General features: G+C 45.6%; 1 protein-coding gene across 11 annotated transcripts in view; it reads right to left on the minus strand.

Moving 5' to 3' along the window:
• The window catches only part of PPP1R12B (protein phosphatase 1 regulatory subunit 12B), a 192,951-nt gene that overhangs the window by 128,686 nt on the left and 37,817 nt on the right, over nucleotides 1-26,448 (minus strand). For 9 of the 11 annotated variants that reach the window (XM_082857390.1, XM_082857389.1, XM_082857388.1 and 6 more), the window contains exons 2-6: nucleotides 14,794-14,924; nucleotides 10,084-10,202; nucleotides 3,650-3,809; nucleotides 2,339-2,483; nucleotides 1,237-1,311 (exon numbers count right to left, since the gene is read on the minus strand). In XM_082857390.1, coding sequence (XP_082713516.1) covers nucleotides 1,237-1,311; nucleotides 2,339-2,483; nucleotides 3,650-3,809; nucleotides 10,084-10,202; nucleotides 14,794-14,924 — 630 coding nt within the window. Of the gene's footprint in view, nucleotides 1-1,236; nucleotides 1,557-2,338; nucleotides 2,484-3,649; nucleotides 3,810-10,083; nucleotides 10,203-14,793; nucleotides 14,925-26,448 lie in introns of those variants that run through there. The other 2 variants (XM_082857383.1, XM_082857395.1) reach the window with 2 other exon arrangements.

Below are 26,448 nucleotides of genomic sequence, written 5' to 3' on the forward strand. Positions count from 1 at the left end.
CCAGTAGCACAGAAATGTTATTTAGTGAGGATATTACTCATGTACAAAGACCGAACCATGCTGGGTAAAGGATACACGAGAACTCTCTACTATTTCCACAACGTCTTTGTAAGCTTCAAAATTATTTCAGAATAAAAAATTTAAAAAACAACAAACACCTAACCATGCAAATTATCATCTTATATTAGGAAGGCTGCTGCTGCCCAGAAATCGATTCCAGCTGCTCATCAGAGGGGACAACTGAACCGCAAGCTGCGTCTGCGCTCTGGGTCTGCAGCTTTCCCAGCCAGCCCTGAAGAAATGAGCGTCTCCACTCCCCAGTCCAGACGGTGCTGAGCACAGGGGAGGGCAGGACAGCTGATCTGTCCCGTCACTGAACCACACGGGTCTTTCATTCAGAACTGCTCTCAGCTTCTCACATTCTCCTGAACTCAAGCTCATGTGCCCTGAGCCACAGCCCACGCAAAGGAAAACACAAGGAAAGCTAGTGATTTTTTTCTGTCCTACTCTGCTTAAACAGGAGATTCTCAAGCCCCTAATGTGACTGACTTTATCCTCCTCACCTAACTCCTCCTCTCTCTTTAAGGTAGAGTGTGACTCACTCCCTGTTCACTTGAGTATTGGCAGGGTTTTCCACCCTGCAGTCTGGACGTGGGTACCATGCTTACATGGTCCTCCTGTGCTGCACGAAGCAGAAGGGCACAGACAACCAAACCATCAAAGATCTAAAAGAAGAGGGAGAAGAGGACTGAATTTTGGATATTTGATGAACGGAATAAATATGAAGCACTGACCAAGCACTGTCCAATGCCAAATGTTTTCGTTTTTGTGGGTTTGTTTGCTTTTTAAGAAATATATCCCTCCCTGTAATCAATTTTCTTTCAACAAAGAAGTCCTTTCAGTCAGTAAGGAAAAGTTATGAGGTGTCCTCTACCCCTATTTGCAAAAACTTCTGGCTTGAACACACCACGCTCATTTTCTAGAGCTCGAGGGTAACTAGAGTCGTGGTCGCCATCATGTTTGCCTTTCAGCTGCTTGAAGGCTCTAAGATAAGGAGGAGATAACAAGCGAACTTTAGCAACAACAGTTTCTGGGATATTTTCTTCTAACAGACTCTGCGGATATTCCTGGAGGGAACCACTGCCATTGCTGGAATGCAGGGACGTCCAACTCCACTCTCAGCGGACAAACTACAGCTGGTGTGGCCTGTGGCGTGGACTGTCCCCCCAGACTCACCACGCTCTGCTTCTTCTGCAGCATCTCCAGGTGCTCCACGAGGCCCTCGTCAGCCACATCAAACGGTGTCTGGCCCTGGCAGAGAAAAGGGGCACCATGACCAATCGGAAGCAGACGCAGCGATCACGGGACTTTATCAGAGAACTAGTGGATGTCCACTGTATGCCTCTGACTCCAGTGACAGCTGCTTCACTGACTAGTCTACTCGACACCGTGGTAATACCTTCATCTATCCCAGAGGAAACACAACAAGAAACAGCAAACCCTAAAATACAGGGCTTTATATTTTGTAAAGCTGTATGGAGGAAATCACCATATTATTTCTAATGTTTATCGCCTCTTGGCAAATGATCAACTGAAATCTCTACTTGTACCTATTCTAAAATGCTCTTAATTGCTATGATAAATTCAACAAAGGGCTCTTAGAAGCCTCAGAAGGAGGTCCAGGGCACGGGTGCACTAAAGACTAAGTCCCAGGAATCATCTCCCTTTAAGTGAGAGAATGGTTGTCTCTTAGGAAACAGCGCAGTTAAGGACCCTAACCCATAATGTGAGAATGAACCCTGGGTCAGGAGAGATGGGAGGTAGATAAGAACATCTACTAAGTAAAACGCCATGTCTCTGGATTCCCAGAAAACCAGCAGATGTAGGGATAGAAGCTGCAGGACTTCTGTATCGCTTCAAGCGCGGCTGAAGAAGACTTTCAGCCAAACTGCAGGATCTCATCATTACAACGTTTTTTAACAACTGGATGTGACTAGGGCTCAGCTATTAAGTCTTCGAATTAAAAGTAAAACCAAAGTATTTCACAGTTCACCACAGATAGTGGCCTTGGGCTTCCCCACTGCTCATTTCTGCTAAGGGGAAAAATCTTTTTTTCTTTTCCTGTGTGTTTGCTTTAGGGGCTTCAGCATAAACAGACGCAGCAGAGCGGCTCAGTGGAGCTTTACGTTACAAAGCCAACGTGTCTGCGTGGATAACGGGGCGGGAAGAAGAACTACAGCTACCAGGGACGCCCGAGGCTGGACAGCAAGCCTGGTTACTTAGCAGGGACTTGAAGCCTTTTGTTCCCGAGCCCCGTTAGAGGGTGACGCTCACTAACCAGTTTGCTCCTGACGTCCATGTCACAGAGGGCTTCTGCCAGGATGGAGCACGCCTCCTTCACCCCCCAGTGTGCGGCGGCATGGAGCGGGGTCCAGCCGTCGCGGTCCTGGACATTGAGCTCATAGCCAGCCTGAGTCAAAAGTCTGAGGAGAAACCCCAAACCAGCCATTACGTGCTCGGTGGCAGAGCTCTGTGCCACACCAGCGGCCACCCAGCTGGCGTTTCAGGCCCTGCCCTGCGCCGCCACCCGGCCGCTACGGCCCAGCTCGGCGCCAGCTACTGCCTGAGAGCCGCCACGGGTAAGCTTCAACCACCCTCGGCCAGAGGCCGCGGTGCTCCGTGGCACACCCATGTCCCACCACGCAGGCACCTGAGGCCAGCCAGCGCCTAGCTCAGCTCCGTCAGGGGTGCTGTCAGCTTTCCAGTGCAGGAAGCGGCTGTCGGACACCTGATTCTCTCACTCTCTCACTAGCTCTCTGGCTGGTCTTCCCCGGACACCACGCTCGCACCTCCGACTCCACGGGAGTACGTGCAGGGGCCGCTCGCTAACGCTAAGGCTACAGCCCAGCTGTGTGCGTGGAGGACAGCGTGACTCTTGAGGCCCTGGCGGCACCGGGCGGACGCAGGCGGCCTACATCGTGGGACTCCAGACGCCGTCCAAGAAACGAGCACGTGAACATGCTGCCAGGCAGAAAGGTGCACCGACACTCACCACACAGACTAGGAAGCTCGTACTGGGTGGAACAGGAGGCAGTGAGAGCATCTGGCGACAAGACACATGCGGTGCCACCAGCAGCCCAGGTACTGGGCAAGCCCAGGAGCAGAGCCACACAAAGCGGGGAAGGATGTAAAGGGAAAGGGGAACAGGCAGAGAAGAGCCCAGATTCCTCGTGTACGTGTGACCATCCTACTCCAGCTGGATGCTGCACACTCGAGACCTGTGTCATTAATCTAACGAGTCAAAGAGGACCAAAAGGATGGCGAGTCTGCTCTATGCTGTGTGTCACCAGAAGGGGAGGTGCCAGGGGTGCTAACGATGAACTGTGGAGCTGGAGGCGGCCACGCAAGGTCCCCTTAGGCCAGTCCAGCTCAACTCTGCCTCACATCAGACCCGTCAGGAGAAGCTAGAGGGCGGTGTGGCGGGAGGAGGGAGGGGAAGAGTACCAGCAAACACAGAAGGAGAGACTGCGTGGCCCAGGAGGGAAGCAGCAAAGAAACGCAGCACAGCTGAAGACCTAATCCATCCCGCGTCCAAACCAACTCCTCTTCTCCCGGTCTGTGCAGCCCAGACCACGTGCGTGGACGTTACCTGAGGACCTCATAGTAGCCCTTGGCGGCAGCCACGTGGAGGGCAGTGGCCCCTGAGCGCGCCTGCCTCACATCCTGTATTTTCCCGCTGTTGAGCCACTGGCGGGCGTCCTGCAGCATCTGCTGTTCCTCTGCCTTCCTCGACTGCTCGAGATCGACCCCTGCAGAAACCAGATCCAGACAGCCAGCATCATCAAAGGTCCCTTAGATTCAAAACACGTCCTAAATACAACCACTAATGGCAGTTTAGTCATCAAGTGGGGTCGTCTTCAGATTTATCTTCATTTAGAAGAGCCATGACATTTACAGACTCATCAGTAGTTTTATCAGCGTTAAATCACCAGGTTAAATAGTACTTGATGGCAGATCCATTAAGGGACCATACTTAACAGTCTTTTCAGTTTTAAGAACATAAAAACCAAAGGGAATATTATTTTATATTACAGTATTTGTACAAAGTACACATTTCAAAGTCCTTTTACATGTTATACCATTTTAGCTTCCCTACAATCCTTTGAGGTAAATATAATAGATACTGCTATCCCCACTTAACAGATGAGGAAATAAACATACAAAGGTCACGTGCCTCACTCAAGGCCACAGAACACATCAGAGCTGTCACCAGAAGGCTGATATCCTAGGTCCCCGTCTTCTCCTCTTTTCCACTCACTACACCTTAGGATTGGTATCAAAAATCTTAGTTTCAGGTATAATATACTTAAAAAAATTAACTGCCTCTGAAGTTCATTCCCCTGTGTAGGGAAATACACGGACTGAAGCTATAAGCCCTAGAGCCGGGGAGTAGGTGATGCACAGTGAAGCTTCGAAGGGAATGTGGATTTTGTTTCCCTTTAAAACATTATGGAGGAAATCCCAGGGTGCCTCCCTTTAGCCAACAACTCTCTAACCTCTGTGTCAGTGAAAAGGAGCTGGGGTGGGGTATCCCCTGTTGCATAAAATAATGACCTGTTCCTAGGACAAACACCCCCGCCCAAGGAGTCTCACACTCATGGGCAGGCTTTACCTGTGCATGGCCTGCTCCCCTCCCTCTCAGTTCTTGAATGGGACCCTGGGAACTACCTGAGGATTATCTGTCCGATTTGAGGAGATGGATGGGGGGAAGAGGTAACTGATTTATTTTATTTCTTCTTTTTTTTTTTTTTTACAGCTTTATTGAGATTTAATTGACCTATAACTTCGTATAAGTTAAAGGTGTACAACACCTATATACCACATGATCACCACAGCAGTTATTAAATACCTCCATCACCTCACATAATTACCATTTCTTTTTTGTGGTGAGAACATTTAAGATCTCTTGGCAACTTTCCAGTATATAATACAGTATTGTTAACTATGGTCACCTGCTGTACATTAGATCCCCAGAACTTGTCCATCTTATAACTGGAAGTTTGTGCCCTTTGACCAACATCTCCCCCACTCCACAGCCCTTGCAAACCACCTTTCTGCTGTTTCTATGAGTTCTGCATTTTTAGATTCCACATACCAGCAATATCATACAGTATCTGTCTTTCTCTGTCTGACTCATTTCACTTAGCATGATGCCCTCAAGGTCCATGCATGTTATCATATATGGCAGGACTTCCTTCTTTCTCGTGGCTGAATACTATTCTATTAGCTACAGTATAAATAGATATATATACACATACCACGTCTTCTTCATCCATTCATGCATACACTGACACTCAGGTTGTTCCCTATCTCGGCTACTGTGAATAATGCTGCATTGAACACGGGAGTGCAGATATCTCTTTGAAATTCTGATTTCATTTCCTTTGGATATACACTCAGAAGTGGAATTGCTGGATCATACGGTAGTTCTATTTTTAATTTTTTAAGGACCCTCCATACAGTTTTCCACAGTGGCTGCACCGATTTACATTCCCACCAGCAGTGTGGGAGGGCTCCCTTTTCTCCACACCCTCGCCAACACTTGTTATTTCTTTTTTTTTTCTTTTTCTTTTTTTGCAGTACGTGGGCCTCTCACTGCTGTGGCCTCTCCCGTTGCGGAGCACAGGCTCCGGACGCACAGGCTCAGCGGTCATGGCTCATGGGCCCAGCTGCTCCGCAGCATGTGGAATCCTCCTGGACCGGGGCACGAACCGGTGTCCCCTGCATCGGCAGGCGGACTCTCAACCACTGTGCCAGCAGGGAAGCCCTGTTTCTTGTCTTTTTGATAATAGCCATTCTAACAGGTGTGAGGTGATAGCTCAATAAGGTTTTGAGTTGGACTTCTCTGATGATTAGTGACGTTGAGCATCTTTTCATGTGCCTGTTGGCCATTAAATGTATGTCTTCTTTGGAAAAATTTCTATTCAGCTCTTCTGCTTTTTTAATTGGATTGTTTGGTTTTTTGCTATTGAGTTGTATGAGTTCCCTATATATTTTGGATATTGACCTCTTATCAGATATGTGACTTGCAAATATTTTCTCCCATTCCATAGGTTGCCTTTTCATTGTGTTGATTGTTCCTTTTGCTGTGCAGAAGTTTTTAGTTTGATGTAGAGCCACTTATTTATTTTTGCTTTTGTTCCTTGTGCTTTGGGTGTAATATCCAAAAAAATCTTTGTCAAGACCAACGTCAAGAAGGTTTTCTCATAGGAGTTTCATAGTTTCAGGACTTAACTTGACTCCATTTTGAGTTAATTTTTGTGAGCATGAAAATAAGGGTCCAATGTCCTTCTTCTGCATGTGATTATCCAGTTTTCCCAACACCATTTATTGAAGAGACTATCTTTTTCCCATTGAGTCTTCCTGGCTCTCTTGTTCAAATATCAGTTGACCGTATATGTGAGGGCTTGTTTCTGGGCTCTGCAGTCTGTTCCATTGGTTTATGTGTCTACTTTTCTGCCAGTACCATACTGTTTTGATTACTATAGTTTGTAATCAGGAAATGTGATGCCTCCAGCTTTGCCTTCTTTCTTTGGCTATTCAGGGTCTTTTGTGATACCAAGGTTTAGGACTGTCTTTTCTATTTCTGCAAACAATGCCATAGGAATTTTGATAGAAATTGCATTGAATCTATATATGGCTTTGGGTTGTATGACTGTTTTAACCATATTAATTCTTCCAATCCATGAACATAGGATATCTTTCCATTTGTGTCTTCTTCAGTTTCTTTCATCAGAGTCTTACAGTTTTCAGCGTACAGATCTTTCACCTCCTTAAATTTATTCCTAAGTATTTTATTGTTTTTGATGCCATTGTAAATGGGAATGTATTTTTTACTTCTTTTTCAGATAGGTTGTCATTATTGTATAGAAACGCAACTGATTTCTGTATACTGATTTTGTATTCTACAACTTTACCAAATTTGTTGATTAATTCTAAGTGTTTTTTGTTTGAGTCTTTAGGATTTTCTATACATGAGATCATATCATCTGTAAACAAAGACAACTTTACTCCTTGCTTTCTGATTTGGATGCCTTTTATTTCTTTTTCTTGCCTGGATAGGACCTTCCAGTACTATGTTGAACAGGAGTGGTGAGAGTGGGCACCCTTGTCTTATTCCTGATCTTAGAGGAAAAGCTTTCAAACTTTCACCACTGAGTACAATGTTAACTGTGGGCTTGTCGTATGTGGCCTTTATTATGTTGAGGGACATGCCTCCTACAATCAGTTTGTTGAGAATTTTTATCACAAAAGGATGTTGTATTTTGTCAAATGCTTTTCCTGCATCTGTTGAGATGATCATATAATTTTTATCTTTCATTCTACTAACTGGTACATCACTTTTATAGATTTGCATATGTTGAGCCATCCTTGCATCCCAGGGATAAATCCCATTTGATCATGGTGTGTGATCCTTTTATTGTGCTGCTAAATTCAGGTTGCTAATATTGTGTTGAGAATCTTTGCATCTATATTCATTGGGAATATTGGCCTAGAGTTTTCTTTTCCTGTAGTGTACCTATCTGGCTTTATTATCAGGGTAACGCTGGTCTTGTAAAAAGAGTTTGAAAGTGTTCTTTCCATTTCAATTTTTGGGGAAGAGTTTGAGAAGCACTGGTATTAATTCTTCTTTAAATGTTTGGTAGTATTCACCAGGGAAACCATCTGGTCCTGGGTTTTTCTTGTTGTTTGATTACTGATTCAATCTCCTTATTTGTTATTGATCCATTCAGATTTTCTATTTCTTCCTGATTCAGTCTTGGTAAGTTGCACGTTTCTGAGGATTTACCCGTTTCTTCTAGGTTATCCAATTTGCACACAATTGTTCACAGTAATCTCTTATGATCCTGTGTATTCCTATGGTATCTGTTGTAACGTCTTCTTCATTTCTTATTTATTTGAGTCTTCTTTCTTTTTCTTAGTCTAGCTAAAGGTTTGTCAATTCGTTTATTTTTTCAAAAAACATAAAAGCTCTTAGTTTCATTCATATTTTCTATTGTTTTTCTGGTCTCTTACTTCAGTTATTTCTGCTCTGATCTGTGTCATTTTCTTCCTTCTGTGAACTTTGGGCTTAACTTGTCCTTCTTTTTCTAGTTCCTAGAGGTGTGAGGTTAGGTTATCTGAGAGCTTTCTTTTTTCCTAAGGCATGCATTTATCGCTATAAACTGCCCTCTTAGAACTGCTTTTGCTACCTCCACAAGTTTTGGTAATGTTGTGTTTCATTTTCGTTTGTTTCAAGATATTTTTGGATTTTTCTTTTGGTTTCTTCTTTGACCCGCTGGTTGTTCAGTAGCATGCTGTTTAATCTCCACAGTCTGTGAATTTTCCAGTTTTCCTCCTGCTGTTGATTTCTAGCTTCATACCACTGTGGTCAGAAAATATACCTGGTATGATTTCAGTCTTCTTAAATTTGCCAAGACGTGTATTGTGGCCTGTCATATGACCTATTCTGCAGAATGTTCTGTGTGCCCTTGGCAAGGAGGTTTGTTCTGCTGTTGGATGGAATGTTCTGTATGTCTACTCGGTCTATTTGGTCTAAAGGATAGTTTAAGTCCAGTGTTTCTTTGTTGATTTTCTGCCTGGATGATCTATCCATTGTTGAAAGCAGGATACTATCATTGTATTATTGTCTATTTCCCCCTTCAGCTCTGTCAGTATCTGCTTAATATATTTAGGTGTTCCGATGCTGGGTGCACATGTATTGTATTCACAATTATTACATCCTCTCGATGAACTGAAAGGGGTATAACTGATCTGGAACAGACCAGAATTCCACACACAAAGAGTTAACAGTGCTGCAAAGGTAAGCATACATATGAATGCCTCTTCCAACAGAGTATACTCCTTAATGGAAGAGTCAGAAATTAAAATCAAAACTACTATTAAAAATCCAGTTTATTTTTAAAAAGTCACTTGTAAATTGTAACACCAATCTGAGGAGATAAGGCTGAGTGGCACTTGATGGTAAATTAGGCATAAAGTTCTTCATTTCAATAGGACACAAAAACTATACACAGTATTCATACAAGTATTTTCTGCCCTAGAACATCATTATTTTAAGGCAGGGGTCAGCATACGTTCTATTTAGGGCCAGATATTAAATAAATGTTTTCAGCGTTGCAGGCCATTTGGTCTGTCACAGCTATTCAGCTCTGCTGTAGGAGTGCAAATGCAGCTTTGGATAACATGTGAGCAAACGGATATGGCCAGGACTGGCCCTGACTGTTCTAAAGCATCATGTCAGAAAAGGTCACTGGAGAGAAATCTTTTGGACTCAACTGCAGATTGTGGGTAAAGTGGTTTAACAGAAAGACTACACATCACTATAAACCATGTCCACAGAGTTTTGTGGTGGTTCTAGCAAACGCCCTAAGACCTGTCCTCCCTGCTATCTAACGAGTGTTATTTGCTACTTTTTTAACTAAAAGAACCCAAAGACCTCCAGTAGCAGAATCCTGACCTATTCTCTGAAATGGATTCTTCTGAAAATATAAAATAAGTTCTTTCAGAGTTTATTCTTCTAAGTTAGCTTCCTTACCGTGACAAACTACCAAAATAATTTTCATGATTAGTATGGTTAAAGATCATTTCAGAGGTTGCAATAAATACCTCAACCAGCACCACTTTCAGCTCTCATCAAGAGAAAAGATGCAAAGTCATAAGCAGAATTTGGCCAGTACTCAAAGGGACACTGTATCTCACCCTTTCTTTAGACTTCACAGTGTGGAGCAAAGTCCACACCATGTACACAGAGTAAGAAACGCTCATGCCCCTCCTCAGTCTAACCTCCATCATCAAACAACAGTCAGGTCGCCTAACTGCACAATGGGTACACAGCCCCAGAATGGAAAAAACAAGGAAGGACTGGCCCTCCTTTTGGCATCTGGCCTATTCTTGTGTGAGTATTAAGAGGGTATGTGATGTGGGTAATGATGACTAACGCTGTGCGGGTAGACCCAACCTTCCTATCACACTACAGCGCACGGCCCTGCACAGCAGAGCCTCACCTACCCCCTAGCTTACCTTGCTTCTTCACTTGCTGCAGAAGAAGATCCTTCATGGCAGGCTCTTCTGCGAGGTCAGAGGGGACTTCCCCTTCACTGTTCACAACACCCACGCTGGCTCCATGGTTAATGAAATACCTGTGCAGACAAGATCCAGAGTCAAGGTTCTCTCTCCAGTCTAACATCAGCTTACACTCCTATCCCTGGGGTTCAATGCAGAGCACGGCCTCTGTTCTGGAGTTTTTAATGTGGTCCCAGATAAGGTATTCCACTGTTAATTTCTAACTCCACTAGCCTTCAATAATGAGGATCAAAAGCTTCCCTATTTCTTGGTAAGAACAATGCCTACAAGCGGGATTTCCTTCACACTCATGTGCCTAACCCCCACCCTCTCATTCCCAGTGGACAGCAAGAGACTCTCTAAATATCACAAGGAAGACATGCAGCCCTAAAGCTCACCCACCATCCCTGGGGTCCAAACACAGGCTCCCAAAAGGACTTACTACACCTGTAATATTGAGAATGAGAGTTCCCAGAAGACATGTAAAGAAGTAATTCTCACAGAAACTTTCCCAATGCCACATTAAGAGTATATTAAGTAGTGTTGGGGCATGAAAACAGAAAAATAAAGAACGAATTAAAATTTTCATCAATCTGCCTAAATTACGCCTTCATAGAACTCTCCCTTCAACCAGCCAGGTATATGAAATCTACACTCTAAGAAGAAACTAAATTACTGAGGAAACAAACTGTTCTATTCTAAATGATTAAATTCTATATTGAAATATAATACTTGATCCTAAAGAAGAAAGGTCTGACAATTTTAATACCTTACATAGATCCTTTCTGATTTTCAAAGTACTTTCACGTAAAATTATATAATGAGTCTTAAACAATTTTATGAAGTAGGCAAGGTGGGTACTATTAGGGGGCAAATGGCAGAGGTTATGCCCCAGTCTTTTGAATTCAAGTCTAGTTCACCTTGGCACTAAATCAAGTTACTTTTGGGCCAGTGAGAATCCCAATTATGCTGGGAGCTCTATCAAATATAAGTATTTAAAGGAGAAAGAAAAACTGTTTAAATTAAACTTCAACGAATCAACAATTCAGTAAGCATGTACTGGTCCCCTCCTGCGTTTAAAGGTACCACATTTTAGACACTGCAGAAGATCTTAAGAGGATAATCAACGCATGGCCACTGTATTCAAGGAGGCAGAGGAGAATCAACAAAGATTACATCAAGACCACGTTTTTGCTTTCTCATTGCCTAGCACCTAGTATAAATAGAGCTTCAATAAATGTTTTTAACTTACAGATTGATTCCACATATATGAACTCATCTCATTTTCAGCTTTCTCCATCTTTCCCTCACAGACTCAGACGGAAACAAACTCTTTCTCCTCCAAGGCTAACCTGCTCCACGTGTTTTCTTAGTTGTACTGAGGCCCGGTCCTCTGTCCATCTGTTGCCCCTCATTTCCCTAATCAAGAGCTCCTCTCTTTTGGTTTCTCCCCTTCAGGACAAAGAGGATGTTCAACTACACCTCCCCAACCCTGAAAAATCAAAATGCAAATAATATACACAGTAAGCACTCGATAAATGCTTTCTGGATGGAACTGTACCCTCTGCTCCAATCAAACTTGATGCCTCACTGAACCCAGACACACCCCACTGTCGCCCAGTCTCTCCCACAGATTGAGTAGTTTCTCCCGACTGATGAAACACCCTCCCCTTCTCCTTTCCCTGCTAGAAACTTTTCATATCTTTCAAGGTCCACTGAAAATGCCTTTGCCTGTTCTCACCAACCACACATTCCCTCTCCTTCCGTGAACTCAGTCCTCCCCAGCACTAAGTCCGCACTCCTGTCGTGACACACGCGGGTCTCGATGCAGCTGCCCCACCAGGCTGGAAGCTACTTCAGGGCAACAGCTGTGCCCTTCTCATGGCTATCACTGCCATGAGGTCTGACGTGCTCTTTTCTCTCTTGGCAACCCACAAATACTACGTGAAATAAATAAAACATCTTAGCCACTCTGCTCTGACACCCGTTCCATTCTTTACTGGATCAGGCACAATGTCACTTGGGCATACAGGCCCCTGCTTTTCCCTTTTCCGACAAGTTCTTAGACCCATGATCAGGAAGACTCATTTCTAGAAAGTAATCTGGTTCAGAAAAAGATTCTTCTTAAGTAAGGCTACCTTCCTAAACCATTTTAAGGGTGAGGAGGAAACAGGAAACACATCTCTAGCTTCACACTTTTACCTGAACAAGAATCCATACCAACCTATGAGGTACGATTTTTTAATTTATTATATTTTTTTTATCTATGGCCGCACCATGCAGCGTGTGGGAGCTTAGTTCCCTGACCAGGGATCAAACCTGGGTCCCCAGGGGCTTCCCTGGTGGCTCAGTGGTTGGGGGTCCGCCTGCCGATGCAGGGGACGCGGGTTCGTGCCCCGGTCCGGGAAGATCCCACATGCCACGGAGCGGCTGGGCCCGTGAGCCATGGCCGCTGAGCCTGCGCGTCCGGAGCCTGTGCTCCGCAACGGGAGAGGCCACAACAGCGAGAGGCCCGTGTACCGCCAAAAAAAAAAAAAAAAAGATACAAAAAGAAAAATGACAAAATGATCAAACGCTAATCGTATCTGAAACACTGTTCAGAGGCCCTGAGGTGAGCCAACCAAAATGAGTAGCATAAGCAACGGGGTTCTTTCGTTGTCCAGAAAATGCTGCTGCACAGATGAGTATGTAAAGATGGTCAAGTGGATACCGTCTAAGGGCGATGCACAGCAGAAGGTAAGGAGGGCCGTTCCCACCACCCCACCACAAAGGGGGTCTGGTCCAGCTCATCTTTCCTGGCCAGACTTTCATGTCTGACTACTAATCACCTGTATGGAAACAGTAACTCTCATCAATTCATTTCACTCAAGGTAATATTTATTTGGGCAAGAGACACTTAAATTGTGAACTTATTTCCAAAGGAACTATGTTCATCCACAAAGATGAGATAAAGAAACCACCGTGAAAAAGCATTTACAATCATCCTCTGTACTCAGCTTCACAAAAGGAAGAAAAAAGAGCCTCCGTGGATCACGCCAACACGAGGGGCCCTAATTCCAAGCGTGAGCTCTGCCTGTTACCTTCCAATGGAGAAAAGTGAAATCCTTGAATTGATGAGATTTGATAGCTCAAAATCACAAACAAGCCACCTGAACAAATAATCAAATATCAATGATGAGGGACTAACATGTTCTATAAATGTTTCTTAGATCCAGTTTTCAAGTGAAAATGGAAACCTCTGAGGAAGCCACCTTAACTCCTCAGCATCGGAACGTTGCTGAATGGGTTAGGCTGAGAATCAGAGCCCTCCCGTGAGACCCTGCGAAGGGGCAGCCCGGCGAGAGGAGGCGACTGATTCACGGAACCAGAACGGAGACAGGATAAAACCGCGCTGCTGACTCCTGCTGGCGGTGGGGCCAGTCCAGCCGCCCGCTCTTTAGAACAAGAAGCCCAGTCAACACCAGTGCTTCGGCCTGATCTTTCTCTGGCTCTGACCCTGCCGCTGTCTGACCTCCCCCACTGGCACCCTCCCTCAGGACACCCGGGCAAAGTAGTTTCTGTGGGAGGCCATTCCCAGGCCTCTGCAGAGCTGTTTGCTGAACAGATGAAATGTAACGGAGCTCTAATCCTACTGAAAGTGGCCTTGAGACAAGCAACTGCATCTTCAAAGGGCCACAGCGTATCATGATTTTATTTAGAGAACTTGCCTTAGCAATCTACACTTACTCTCATGTAGAATACACTCAATTGCCTCATTTTAAAGATGTTTTAAGTGCCAACGTCTCTTTCTATTTAAAAATAACCTCCCTGACCACTCCTTCATTCAACAGACATCTACTTAGTGCCCCCTCCAGCCCAGACACTATGTGGTTGGGATTCTTCTGCCCAGGGAGGGGCCCCGGCTGTGCTGGAGGCTGGTCTCAATGAGGGCTGGGCTGGGGGTGGGGGGGTGTGCGTGCCCCTCCCACCCTTCCTTTGCTCGGATGCTTGGCTCTCACTCTTCTGCTATTACCTACGTGAATTCTGTGACCAGCAGCCAGGCATTCTCCACCTTCATTTGTATTAAGCATTGCTTTTTTTAAAAAAAAACAATAAAACAGGTTTACAAAAAAGTCCAGAAAAATTCTCCAGGTCTGCCCACATGTGTCCAGCTATAGCTGCTCAAAAAGTCAACCCAGGGCTTCCCTGGTGGCGCAGTGGTTGAGAGTCCGCCTGCCGATGCAGGGTACGCGGGTACGTACCCCGGTCCGGGAAGATCCCACATGCCGCAGAGCGGCTGCGCCCGTGAGCCATGGCCACTGAGCCTGCGCGTCCGGAGCCTGTGCTCCGCAACGGGAGAGGCCACAGCAGTGAGAGGCCCGCGTACCGCGCAAAAAAAAAAAAAAAAAAAGTCAACCCAGACAGTGCAACAGACAGAAGCCACCTCTGCATATCCCAACGAATATGAATTACCCGAAAATAGAAGCAAACACAAAATTTCAACTAAAAAAACTACAGATTTAGCAGCTATGTAAAACACAGCATCAATTATTCCTTAAAAAAATTCAATTTCCTGCTTTTATAATTTGCAGTAAAGAGAAATTACTACTATTTATGAAATTCAAATCCTTCAGAGTGAAAGAGGAACGAAGGCTGTCCCACAAGCGCCCCACCGGCACAGACACTCACTCCGCGATGTTGAGGTGGCCACAGGACGCTGCTGCGTGGAGGGGCGTCCAGCCCTCGCTGTCCTGCTGGTTCACACTGGCTCCGTTCTCCACCAGAAACTTCACCATGTCCACATTTTCATCAATACAAGCCTGAAAAGAAAAGTCCATCCATTTACTCAGCAAGTACTTACTGAGTTCTACACCACGCCAGACGCTGCTCTGGGCACGGACAATGCAGCAGCGCTGATGAAACACTAATTTCCATTTCTTGCATCCTGATGCAAGTGTCCGGAGTGTGACTTCTCAGCTTTGTGACCTTATGCAAATCCCTGAATTCTTCCCATGCCTCAGTATCTCAGCCGTGAAACAGACATAATGATATTTAATCTTACTTATAGTGCTGTTAGGGTTAAACGAGGAGAGTGACTTCTAAAACTATAAATGGGTGAGCTGTTTCATCATTATAAAAATAAGAGGGAATGTTAGGAACCACTAATTTGCCCATGAATTTTAAAGGAAAACAGTCATATAGGACCAAATGCAACTTTCTCAGTGGGAAGTTGCAGTTTATCTTCTAGGGCTGCTAAACTATCCCCACTTTGGTGAGAAAGGGTGCAGTGATCCTTCAAACAGAAGAAATGTATTTTCTTTTCACGTATCTTCTGAATAGCCGCAGACAATATGGCAAAGTATGTTTGCAGTTGTGATTGGCTGGGCATCCTTAGCTGCCCAACTCACAGCAACAATGAGGAGAAGGCAGAGAGGCTTTCTGAATAAAGCCTTCCGGCCTACCAGAAGCCCAAAAGGAACACTCACAAACAGCAGCGAGGCCTGCCAAGACCCAAAGGCCATCTAGACTATCGACAGAGTAAAAGGAGGCAAAAAGCCCACACCGGTAAGAGTGACCATCATCAAGGCTGCGGTGGATCCAAAACAGCTGAGACAATTCAGGACCAGAAACAAATGAGAGTCCTCTTTCTAAAACTTGTCTCTTAACCCCCTCCTTTTCAAAAGAACAAAGGTTAAAGCTTTGGCTGAGAAACAATTATCTGGATCAAAATTTTTTTTTTTTTTTTCCCCCCGGTACGCGGGCCTCTCACCGCTGTGGCCTCTTCCGTTGCGGAGCACAGGCTCCGGATGCGCAGGCTCAGCGGCCGTGGCTCACGGGCCCAGCCGCTCCGCGGCATGCGGGATCTTCCCGGACCGGGGCACGAACCCGCGTCCCCTGCATCGGCAGGCAGACTCTCAACCACTGCGCCACCAGGGAAGCCCCAAAATGATTTTTATAATGATATTAACACATGATTTGCCTTTTCTGCTGTGTTGACATTTGCACTAACAATGCAAAGACATGGTGGGGAGAACTCCTGGAGCCTTTGCACAAGTCAAGGGAGGCACCAGAGGGTGCGGGTGCTGACTGTACTCTTCCTGGCCACATGCTCTCAAGCAAAACAAAACCCAAAAAAGGCCAGTTTCACTCAAGAGTGACCTTGATGAAGCAGTAAACATTATTAATTTTATTAAACTGTAAGCGTTCGTAATACTGTGTGTGACAAAACAGCAGGCACACATAAAGCCCTTCTCCACGGAACAAAGCACAGCACCCTCCCTAAGCAAAAAGCTCCTGCGCATCTGTTTGAGTTGCAAGATCGAGGAGCAGCTTTTCCACAGATGCTGTTTTTCCTCAAAAGAGCAACCGACAGGTAAATTACAATGATTAAGACTTGAAAACGAACAAGGTGAGCCCGTCACTTCAAAGAAAAAAACCTAATATTTGTTGCCAATGATAAAATTTGACCATCCAATTAAAATCAGAATTTTGGGAAACATACCCACTACCATGAGCTTGACAGCTTCCTAATACTCGGTTTTCTGATGCGGTCAATGGGATTATCAACAAATGTGGTCTTTTGATATTATAGACTGAAACGTATTAACATCTGGAAGATGTGCATAACTCAATGAACCCATATTTTCCACATAATCAGATGCATGGTGTGAGAAAATCATGCATGGGTAAAAGATTCATTCAAAATACAAGTTAGACCACCGGATGTTAATATCTCAAAGTAAGAAAAGTCCACTGACATGGTTTCAGATTCCACACTGCAACTAACATTTAAGAAACTACTATATACTTACTGGCATTTTAGTATACTGCCAAGAAGAATACCCACAGTTGTCTGGACAGACTATTAAAATATTCCTCCCTTTTCCAAATAGACATCCATGTGAAGCCAGATGTTCTTTATATACTTTAATCAAAACAAGGTATCGTACACAAGACTGAATGCAGACACTAAGAGATTTGCAAAAATGTAAAACAATGCCACTCTTCTCACGCCACCATGTCAGTGGACTTTTCTTACTTTGCTTTTGTTTTTGAAAGTATATAGCTCTTTCCAATTAAAATATGTGATTTATATGAACATGTAATGGGTTATTGCTATTTTAAATGAATTAATAATAATATTAATAATATTTTCAAGATTTTTCAGTAATATATAACAATACTTATGAACGAAAGCTCTTTGGGGTCCTGAGTAAGTTTTTAGCGTGTACAGGATTCCTTAGATGAAACAGTTTGAGAACTGATGTCTTCATTGAAATATACCAAGGGATATTTTATGGTGATAATGAGCGACAGTTTAAACAGCAAAAGGGTTTACTGTGGGAAGAATTCAGGCCAGAATTCAGAGGGTAACTACTACACTTAAGAAGCACCTATCCTACCAAGAGGACTTCAGGAAACCCCTCCAGATAAACCGCGTGTCAATCCCGCTTAGAAACAAAGGATGGATGACAAGCGGTTGATGCAATCTAGAGGATATTTGATTAGGCAACCTTGGTTACAAAATGACATCTTCACTCATTTCCCCCAAACCATTTGATACTCTTTTTACGATTAGTGAGATTAGCTAAACATCTCAACCTAGATTTGATTTGACGTCACATAATATATTCCTCCAACACGATCTTTTGAGGCCAGACGACTTTTATAGCCAGTATTCACAACAGTCTCTTTTTCAACAAGCAGCTCCAAAAATTACATTTCTTCTATGATGTTTTCTTAGGTTGATCAATTGCGACAAGCTTTCCCCATTTATACTTCTTTACCAGGTAAAATATTTCATAACTATTCATAACATTATAAACTATTTCATAATTATGATTATCACTAAATCTCTCATATACTGTATGTCTGCCAGTCTATAATCCCACCAGGCAAAATTTAACCAACCCCTTGCAGAGTACCTCACTAAAAACTATTAACACTTTAACTGTGAGGATGGAAGAGGGCATTTAAAAAAAGTTTTTTTTTAATTAATTTATTTTTGGTTGTGTTGGGTCTTCGCTGCTATGCGCGGGCTTTCGCTAGTCGTGTCAAGTGGTGGCTACTCTTCGTTGTGGTGCGTGGGCTTCTTATTGCGGTGGCTTCTCTTGTTGTGAAGCACGGGTTCTAGGTGCCCGGGCTTCAGTAGTTGTGGCTCGTGGGCTCTAGAGCGCAGGCTCAGTAGTTGTGGTGCACGGGCTTCGTTGCTCCGCGGCATGTGGGATCTTCCCTTACCAGGGATCGAACCCGCTTCCCCTGTACTGGCAGGCAGATTCTTAACCACTGCACCACCAGGGAAGTCCGAGGGCACTTTTCAAAAAGGTGCTAAAGTCCAAGGAGAAGAAAGTGGTTTAGAGGGTAAGTACTCTCTCTGCCCATGTAGTCATAAACTCCTGTGTCAGGAAGGTCAAATGTGCCAGCTTGACCTGTGTTAAGCAGCTGGGTCAACTGCTCCTTGCTTGGCTGCAAATGTATTTGGCTCTGAAAGAACAGCCTGAACACTTAGCCAATGGCCACACCACCACTAGGCAGAATTTTGGAAGCCAGTGTTTTCAAGATGATTCTTCACCCTTTGCAGATGATGGCATCCAAATTCCTGAGGCTAAAATAACCCCAGCTAGTCCAGGTATCAAACAGGAGAAAACCTGTCTTTTCTCTTTCCTCCCCTCTTACGTATCTCCCTTCCTTTTCTTAATCTCCTTCACCCATCATAACTTTAGTTCTCTTCCTTTTCAGTTTCATAATTTCTGTCTATGAATCTTGAATCCTTGATACAGTATTTTTATAAGCATGACACTGTGAGGATGTCCGGGACAATAACAACAAAAAGCTGGCCTAATCTGCGACGTAATCTGACAAAGCATCAATCTCCAAAGAATCATTTCAGAGAAAATAAAGCAGGACAACTGTTAGGTGATTCCCAACACCCTCCACAGAGTGCAGGACAGTGTACCGTGAGAAGCATCAGCTTTGGAGCCAGGCGGACCTGGGCTCGTGCCCCAGCCCTGCCAGCGCGCAGAGTCTTGATCGAGGATACAACCTGAGCGCCAGTGGCTCACCTGGAGCACGGGAATGCTGCCCACCCCGCAGGCCTTAGTGAGGGTGTAGGAGATGAGCCCTTGGCAGAGCGTGTGGCACTGCTGTTGTCAAGCCCACTGCCCTCCAGCTCCAGCGCCCTTTGGGAGGAAGGCAGCTCGGTTGCAAACGTCTTTGAACGAGCAAGGTTCGGGAGCCTGTTTGTTAATCTGCCTTCAGGAAATTCCCTCCAGGGCCCAGGATCCTGCGAGTTCCTAAGGTCAGGAGCCACAGGACTCAAACAGTACGTCCACAGTTAACTAAAGAGGATCGTCGTCGGGCAGACCCGCCAACACATTTGTAGGACAGTCACTCTCATGACATATCTTGGAGTGACCGTTCTCTGTTCTTTGTTTTTTTTTCCCCCTCCAGAAGAAAGAATATGACTAAAGTCATGGAGGAGAGACAAACAGTCCCTGAAAACCTTCTCAACTAAACAATGACTAAATTTAGACGCCCTCTGCCCACTCCGTCTGCAGCTGTGCTGCTGACTCATGGGGACTAGGCCGGCAGGATGAGCAGACTCGCCATCTACGAAAGCCGCGCCCGGGCCGTGGCCCCCAGCGCTGCGCCTCCACACAGGGCTGCGGGAGCCTTCCCCACACACAGGTCTTTCCTTCTCTTGAACAGGCAAAGAAGGCTAAACAGCTTTCTGCTGCTACTTTTGACATCAGTGGGAAAGCTCTTCTTTGCATTTAACCCTATTCTTTCTGCTGTGGCTTATGTCCATTTCTTTCTATTTTCCTTCCCTAAAGACACGCAGAATATTACTAAAGTAACAACTTGTTCTAAGCTCCTTGAGAAAAAGAGATATTATTTAATTATTAGTCCAGAAAGCTATCAGAAAAATTGCCAGGTAATAATTTAAAGCTTCCTGAAGTCAGCATGTCACAGTTCCCTGGCAATGAGAAGCTGCCTCCAAGGAAAATCCTTGATTTTAGCGGTGAAATGGGCAAGAGCGCCACAGTCCCTCTACTGTACCTAACACTGCTCTCTCTCCAGCAAGGGCTGATGGTTGACCAGTGCCAGAGCTAATCTGGGAGTGCAGGGGCCGCCTTACAAAACAAAGCCTCCTCCGTTCCCAAAACAGCCTGCAACTGTCACCGCCACCAAGCGCCACCGGTCCAAGCGCTGACCTTGCTGCCGTGTCTCAGGACACTGCTCAGACTACCTGCCTGGGCCCAGAACGGCGTCTCCCCAACAAAGGCCCGTCCACCCCAGCACAGGGGACATGCTGACGCTGGCCTTGGGGCAGCGGGACGCCTATTTGTTTGGATTTCTCAGCCCACGCTTGCCTTGATTTCCACAAATCAGGCTGACAAAAGTGCTGGGAGATGACGATGCTCGTAATACATCCCCACCGCATACCTTTATCTATTTTGTCCTTTACACTCCCAAACTTTTATAATTCAATAACAATAATTTACATATAGTGTATATAACTCAAAGTTTATATTATTCCCAAAATTATATAATTTCAACTTTATGCTGAAAACCCTAACTGCCTGGAGATAACAGCGAAGAGCCTAATGTCGTTCACAAAAATATTTATCAGCCAAACACCCTGAATCACCCATATGAAATTCTCAAGTCACTGCTAGCAAAGCTAGAATGTCAATTCCACAAGGGCAGGAATCTTTGACTATTTGTTCACTGAGATATCCCAAATACCTAGAGCAGCACTGGGCACCTAGTAGGACACCCAAAGATGTCTGCTGAATAAGAAGAACGAATGCCCAAATGCGCAGAAAGTCACATTTTCTATACGTTCTGTTGATTCTCGGTTATCTGGACTCACCAAGGGCTTCCCTCCAGACTAATCCCACCAAAATCATACGGCACATCCAAGTACGGGCTGGGGCTAGACTGAGGACGCTGTATATTGATGCCTCCCATACATTCTGTTGTGTTCACAGATCTCCGTTCCTTTGATGCAGTGTGTTGAACAGTGGCCCCCAAAAGATACGTCCATGTCCTAACCCCTGGAACTGGAGAGTGTGACCTGACTTGGAAAAGGGGTCTTTGCAGGTGTAATGAGGTTAAGGTCTTGAGGTGAGACCCTAAGTCCAATGACAAGTGTCCAACTAAGAGGTAGGCAGGCAGGCAGGGGGAGATCTGACAAAGGCAGACGAGGAGGTGGCAGTGTGACCACGGGGACAGAGACTGGAGTGATGCGGCCACAAGGAACGCCGACCGTCACCAGGAGCTGGGAGAGGCAAAGAACAGGTTTCTGCCCTGGAGCCTCCAGAGGCAGTGTGGTCCCATCAACACCCTGATTTCAGACTTCTGGCCTCCAGAGCTGTGAGACAATAGATTTCTGTTGTTTTAAGCCACGAAGTTCCTGGTGATGTGTTACAGAAGCCGCAGGAAACTAATACGACTGGCGCGGAACAGGAAGTCAGAACCTAGAGAGCCTGCCACTTCCTCACACCCTGGTACTAACAAAAGTCACAGCAGCGGGTCACCCTTCTTTGCCAGATGAAAGCTGGTCAAAAAATTAATTATACCACTTCTTAAGATACAGCTGCATTTAACAGAAGGTTTTAGAAGGTTTTTCGATCAATTTTCAGCCCAAAGAGCAACTGCCCTGGAAGAGCTGACCAAGTGCTTGCGTTAGGCACGCTGCTGCAGGTGCTCTGGCCGAGGACTGGAGCTGACACTCGGGGGGGCAGTGAGTGAGCGGACTCACTCATTCATGGTGAGCCCACTGTGGACACAGCATGTCTGAGCTCAAAGTCCCCTTGCTCCAGCAGGGCAGCCTCACCGTGTGACAAGAATTCAGACGAACAGATTCAAGGTGATAAAGAAGTCAGTACATTTGGAAATCTCAACCATCAGCAGATCAGCACGAGAAGGCTTTACCTTACTGTAGTTCATACCGCCTGACCCAGTGCTTGAGTCAAACCTTCCATTCCGCCCGTGATACAGTGTAACCACTACTGAAGTGAGAATCATAACAGCAGTCTGCTCCGACAGGCAGGTGACCCAGCCACTGTCAGCTCTGTGTGAGACTCACAGCCCCACTGGCATGGACAGTTTGGCTCCCAGATGGTGAGAACTGTATTTGATTATGTACTCAGTGGTCAGGCAGGCTCTGGACACAGATCTGAGGCCTTTCAGGAGAGAGAGCCAACACAGACATCAGAAGGAAAGAATTTTCCATGGAGTGTACACTAAGATTCTTGTTCTCGATAAACTGGCATGCTATCCCCAGACTGTAAGTGTTCATAATTTGGGACCAGAGAACACCTTCCTTCAGTTAAGAGCAAGTATTATACTGTCTAAGGGTTGGCCGTATTCAGATTTCAAAAATATGTTCATTCTGGGTTCTAATACGACATCCTCAAAGTGCCGCAAGCCTAACCCTTCTAATAACGTTTCCCTCAACCTTCCCCGTGCATTTAAATGAAGAAAAGCCCATTAAGTTCTCTTACAGGTATCACCTTGGCAACTTCTGTACTAATAAAGGCTATATACAGCTGACCTAACTTTTGTCATCAAGGCAGGTTTTTGAAAAGTCAAGAAGAAGAAAGAAGATGAAGAAAGGGCCCAGAAAATGAAAGCTGCATCTTCTCAAAGCCCATGATTATTCTCAAACAGAAGTTTTATAGTTCCAGTCTCCAAATCTCTATCTGTCACTCACTGATAATCTTAATATTGAGGAACAATAAATGAGGCCTAATAATTGTGGTAAATTCCAAGCATGAGTTTCTCTCAGATCAAAAGAGTGTATATGGCTAAATCAGCCTGACACTTGTACAGCAATAAGAAAGCCCTTGGAGAGATTATCTTCTCACAGACTGTGCACATAAGGGCTGAGGCTTACCAAGTCATGAAATGATTCACCTTAACAGACTAGATCAAAAGAGGTTCCCTGGGAAAAGTAGACTATAACAAAGCTGTAGAAGGAAGGAAGGAATGTGGCAGCTGGAACAGTCAGCATTATGACTTCGCATTCTACAGATGCAGAAACTAGCCCAGAAAAGTTAAATGAATTATTTAAGGTCACATACTCAGTTGTGGAACCACCTAAGTTTTCTACCTACCAATTTAGAGGCACCCAAAACAGTATTCATGGGCCATGCTCAAGATACCACTTGGCCCATGGAACTTTTTTTTTTTCTGGCTGCACTGTGTGACATGAGGGATCTTAGCTCCCCAACCAGGGATCGAACCTGTGCCCCCTGCATTGGGTGTGGGGAGTCTTCACCACTGGACCGACAAGGAAGCCCCTTGTGTGTGTGTGTGTGTGTGTGTGTGTGTGTGTGTGTGTGTGTGTGTGTGTGTGATGGAACATTTTTAATACCTGACACTATCTTCCTAAAAATGACGTTGCTTTAGCATATACAGGGTAAACTGACATTAGTCTAGCTCTGCAATAATTTCATATGAGGAATGTGGCCAACTGGTTGATGTGAGTTGGTCACTCCTGACTAGACTAAATGCAAAACACAAAGATCCCACTTAAAGTGCCTGGGTTACCACTCTGTTTATTAGCATGAGGCTAGATTAGAAACCTCCCTCATAGCTTGGCTACCTGTCCTAACCGCAGCCCAAGGTCCACCCTGCTGCCAGTTGGCATGTAAACTGCTGTCCCATGGAGAGCGATTTTTCTATTTAACTCCAGATCACTCTGTGCCCATAAACAAGTGTTTCACAAGCCACAAGAGTATGGTCTGAAAGCAAGGGCACGGGCAATGTTCCACGCTGTCAAGTAAGCCTCAAAAAAGGAAGGCAGGCAATTCTGGGACCTGAGCTGGGTAAGGAGTAAAAGCCACAAAGAAATTACGGAAGGTCAGACTCTCAAAGTATAAATCAGTACAGCAAATTTTATTCCTAAAAGAAGACATTAAGCAAGAAGTGATTATTTTCCCAGCATTTTCATCCAGAGTTTTGCATAGGCAAAGCTACTAATATATTAGTCTGTGTCATGTCTTCCCATGGGCAGAGTCCTACACTGCAGAGGCAGCAGGGAACGCAATCACACAACCCTACCAGGTACAGTGCGGTAGTCTACAGTGCGGACTATGGAATTAAGACTGCCTGGTCAAACCCTGGGACGACCAATCAGTAGCTCTGTGTTCTTGAAACAAGTGGTCTCTGTATGCTTCCGTTCCCTCATCTGCAAAATTATCGTACCAATCACAGTACCTACATCATGGGCCACAGAGGAGCTAGGGTACACAAAAGCACTTAGTGCCCAGTATACAGTTTGATGCTATGGAAGTGTTAGCTGCCACTGTGACTATTAACAGTATATTATTATTTTTGTTTAGTCTCTAAGAGCACAAGAAAGGGCAAAAATTATATACTTCATTTAAAATAAACACAAATATAGTATAAACTCTATGTAAGTTCCAACAGATGCCAACAGGCCACAGAAGTCGGGTTCTGTTAGTAAGAAAGAGAAGAAGTAAACGAGAGGTGGGACTAGAGGAAAGGAAGGACGACAAGCCAGGACTGGAAGAACAGCTCACAAGGGGGCTCTGGGCCCGCAGACCGGGTTGTACAAACGTAACAGAGTCGCTGCTGTAGAGGCCCATCAGGTCTGCTGTTAGCACAGGCAGAAAATCTGAGAAGACAGATTTAAGTTGCAGACCTGACACTGACACATCACCAAAGAACAGGTTAAGACTTTATCTTGGTGACGTGTCCCTTGAGCGTGAAGCACTTCTCGTTCGTTCACGTAACAAACATTTACTGAGGCCTATACTATGCCAGACACAGTGCTTAGGAAGAGGCAGGAATCAAAAATGAGTAAGACTTTACCATTTAGTGGTAGAAAAAGTCAGTTAAATGATACATGCACGAGGAATCATACTCTAACATAAAATAAGAGGCATGTGCAGTGTCAGAGCTCAGAGTACGGTGTCACTAACTTTGTCTGGGGGTGGCGGGGAGCACCTCCCAAGTGGGTGCTGCTCACCCGCGTCATAAAGGAGGAGGCACCGCCAGCTGAGAGCGCAGGGATGAAGAGAATCGGAAGAGAGGGAACAGGGCGCGCAAAGGCCCAGAGGGGAGGCAAAAGCTTTGGGGTGGCGAGGAGTTTGGCCTGTTGGTGCTCAGTCGGGGCGCGGCATACATGAAACTCTGAGCAGGGCTTCCATCTGCCAGACTTAAGAGTCTGGACTTCACCCTGCAGGCTAATGGGACATGGAAGGGGGGGAGGCTGGTGGGTGGGCTGGCAGCAATGAAGGCCCCGCATCGCCCTGTAAAGACTTTAACCTTATCCTGAAGGCGGCAGGGAGGGCCTGAGGTTTCGAAGCCAGGGGGTGAGACCATCAAAACTGTCCGAGAGGGCTTCCCTGCTGGCGCAGTGGTTGGGGGTCCGCCTGCCGACGCAGGGGACGCGGGTTCGTGCCCCGGTCCGGGAGGATCCCACATGCCGCGGAGCAGCTGGGCCCGTGAGCCATGGCCGCTGAGCCTGCGCGTCCGGAGCCTGTGCTCCGCAACGGGAGAGGCCACAACAGTGAGAGGCTCGCGTACCGCAAAAAAAAAAAAAACAACTGTCCGAGAGTGAGAACTGCAGTGGGAACATGAAGCCTGACCCGCCGGCAGGAAAAACTCCCGACGGAGACACCTCTTGGGAACCACAACCGAGGCCAGGGAGGGTGAGGTCCTGTCGGTGGAGACAGAGAAGGGATGGGTCTGAGGAGGGCTCCTGAGGCGGAAGGGACAGGGTGGCCTGTCAGAGCGCCAAAGGTGAAAAGGGGTGACACAGGCTTTTAGGAGCTTAGGACCCTGCGTGGACTGTGACACCACTGAGCCAAAACAGGGATTCTAAGCAAGTCTTAGAAGTCTTTTCTGTGCCTGGTTCCCAGGCAGCGCTAACTTCTCTCAAGGCCTCAGTGACTGCCACGTGCAGCGGGTACTGCCTGCTGCCCTTCCCCTCTGACACCACCCCCAAGCGAGCCCAGGAAAACCAAGGCCAAGAAGCCTGACCTCGCAGCTTCCCCGGCCCCGCAGCTAAGCCCCAGCTGGGTCAGTGTGAGGAGTGCTGTGGCCCGGCCCTGGCAAAGCATTATTGAACAGCAGCCCACAGAGCTGGGGAGCTGAGGTTACGGATCAGATCTCAGCTGCAGCTGAAATCTCTCTAACGTCACATGTTAGTGACAACAGTGGTGACTACAACCAAGAGAACACCTCCAATTTTTTCTCTAAAGTTTAAATCTCTGGGATAGGAAAGGAGCTGGTGAATTAAAAGCATTTTGTTGGGCCATGTGGCATTACAAAAAAAGATTTTTCACATTAAAAAGTCCAGGTTGA

Source organism: Leucopleurus acutus, assembly GCF_964270905.1.
Source record: "Leucopleurus acutus genome assembly, chromosome: 2".
Classification (NCBI taxonomy): Eukaryota; Metazoa; Chordata; class Mammalia; order Artiodactyla; family Delphinidae; genus Leucopleurus; species Leucopleurus acutus.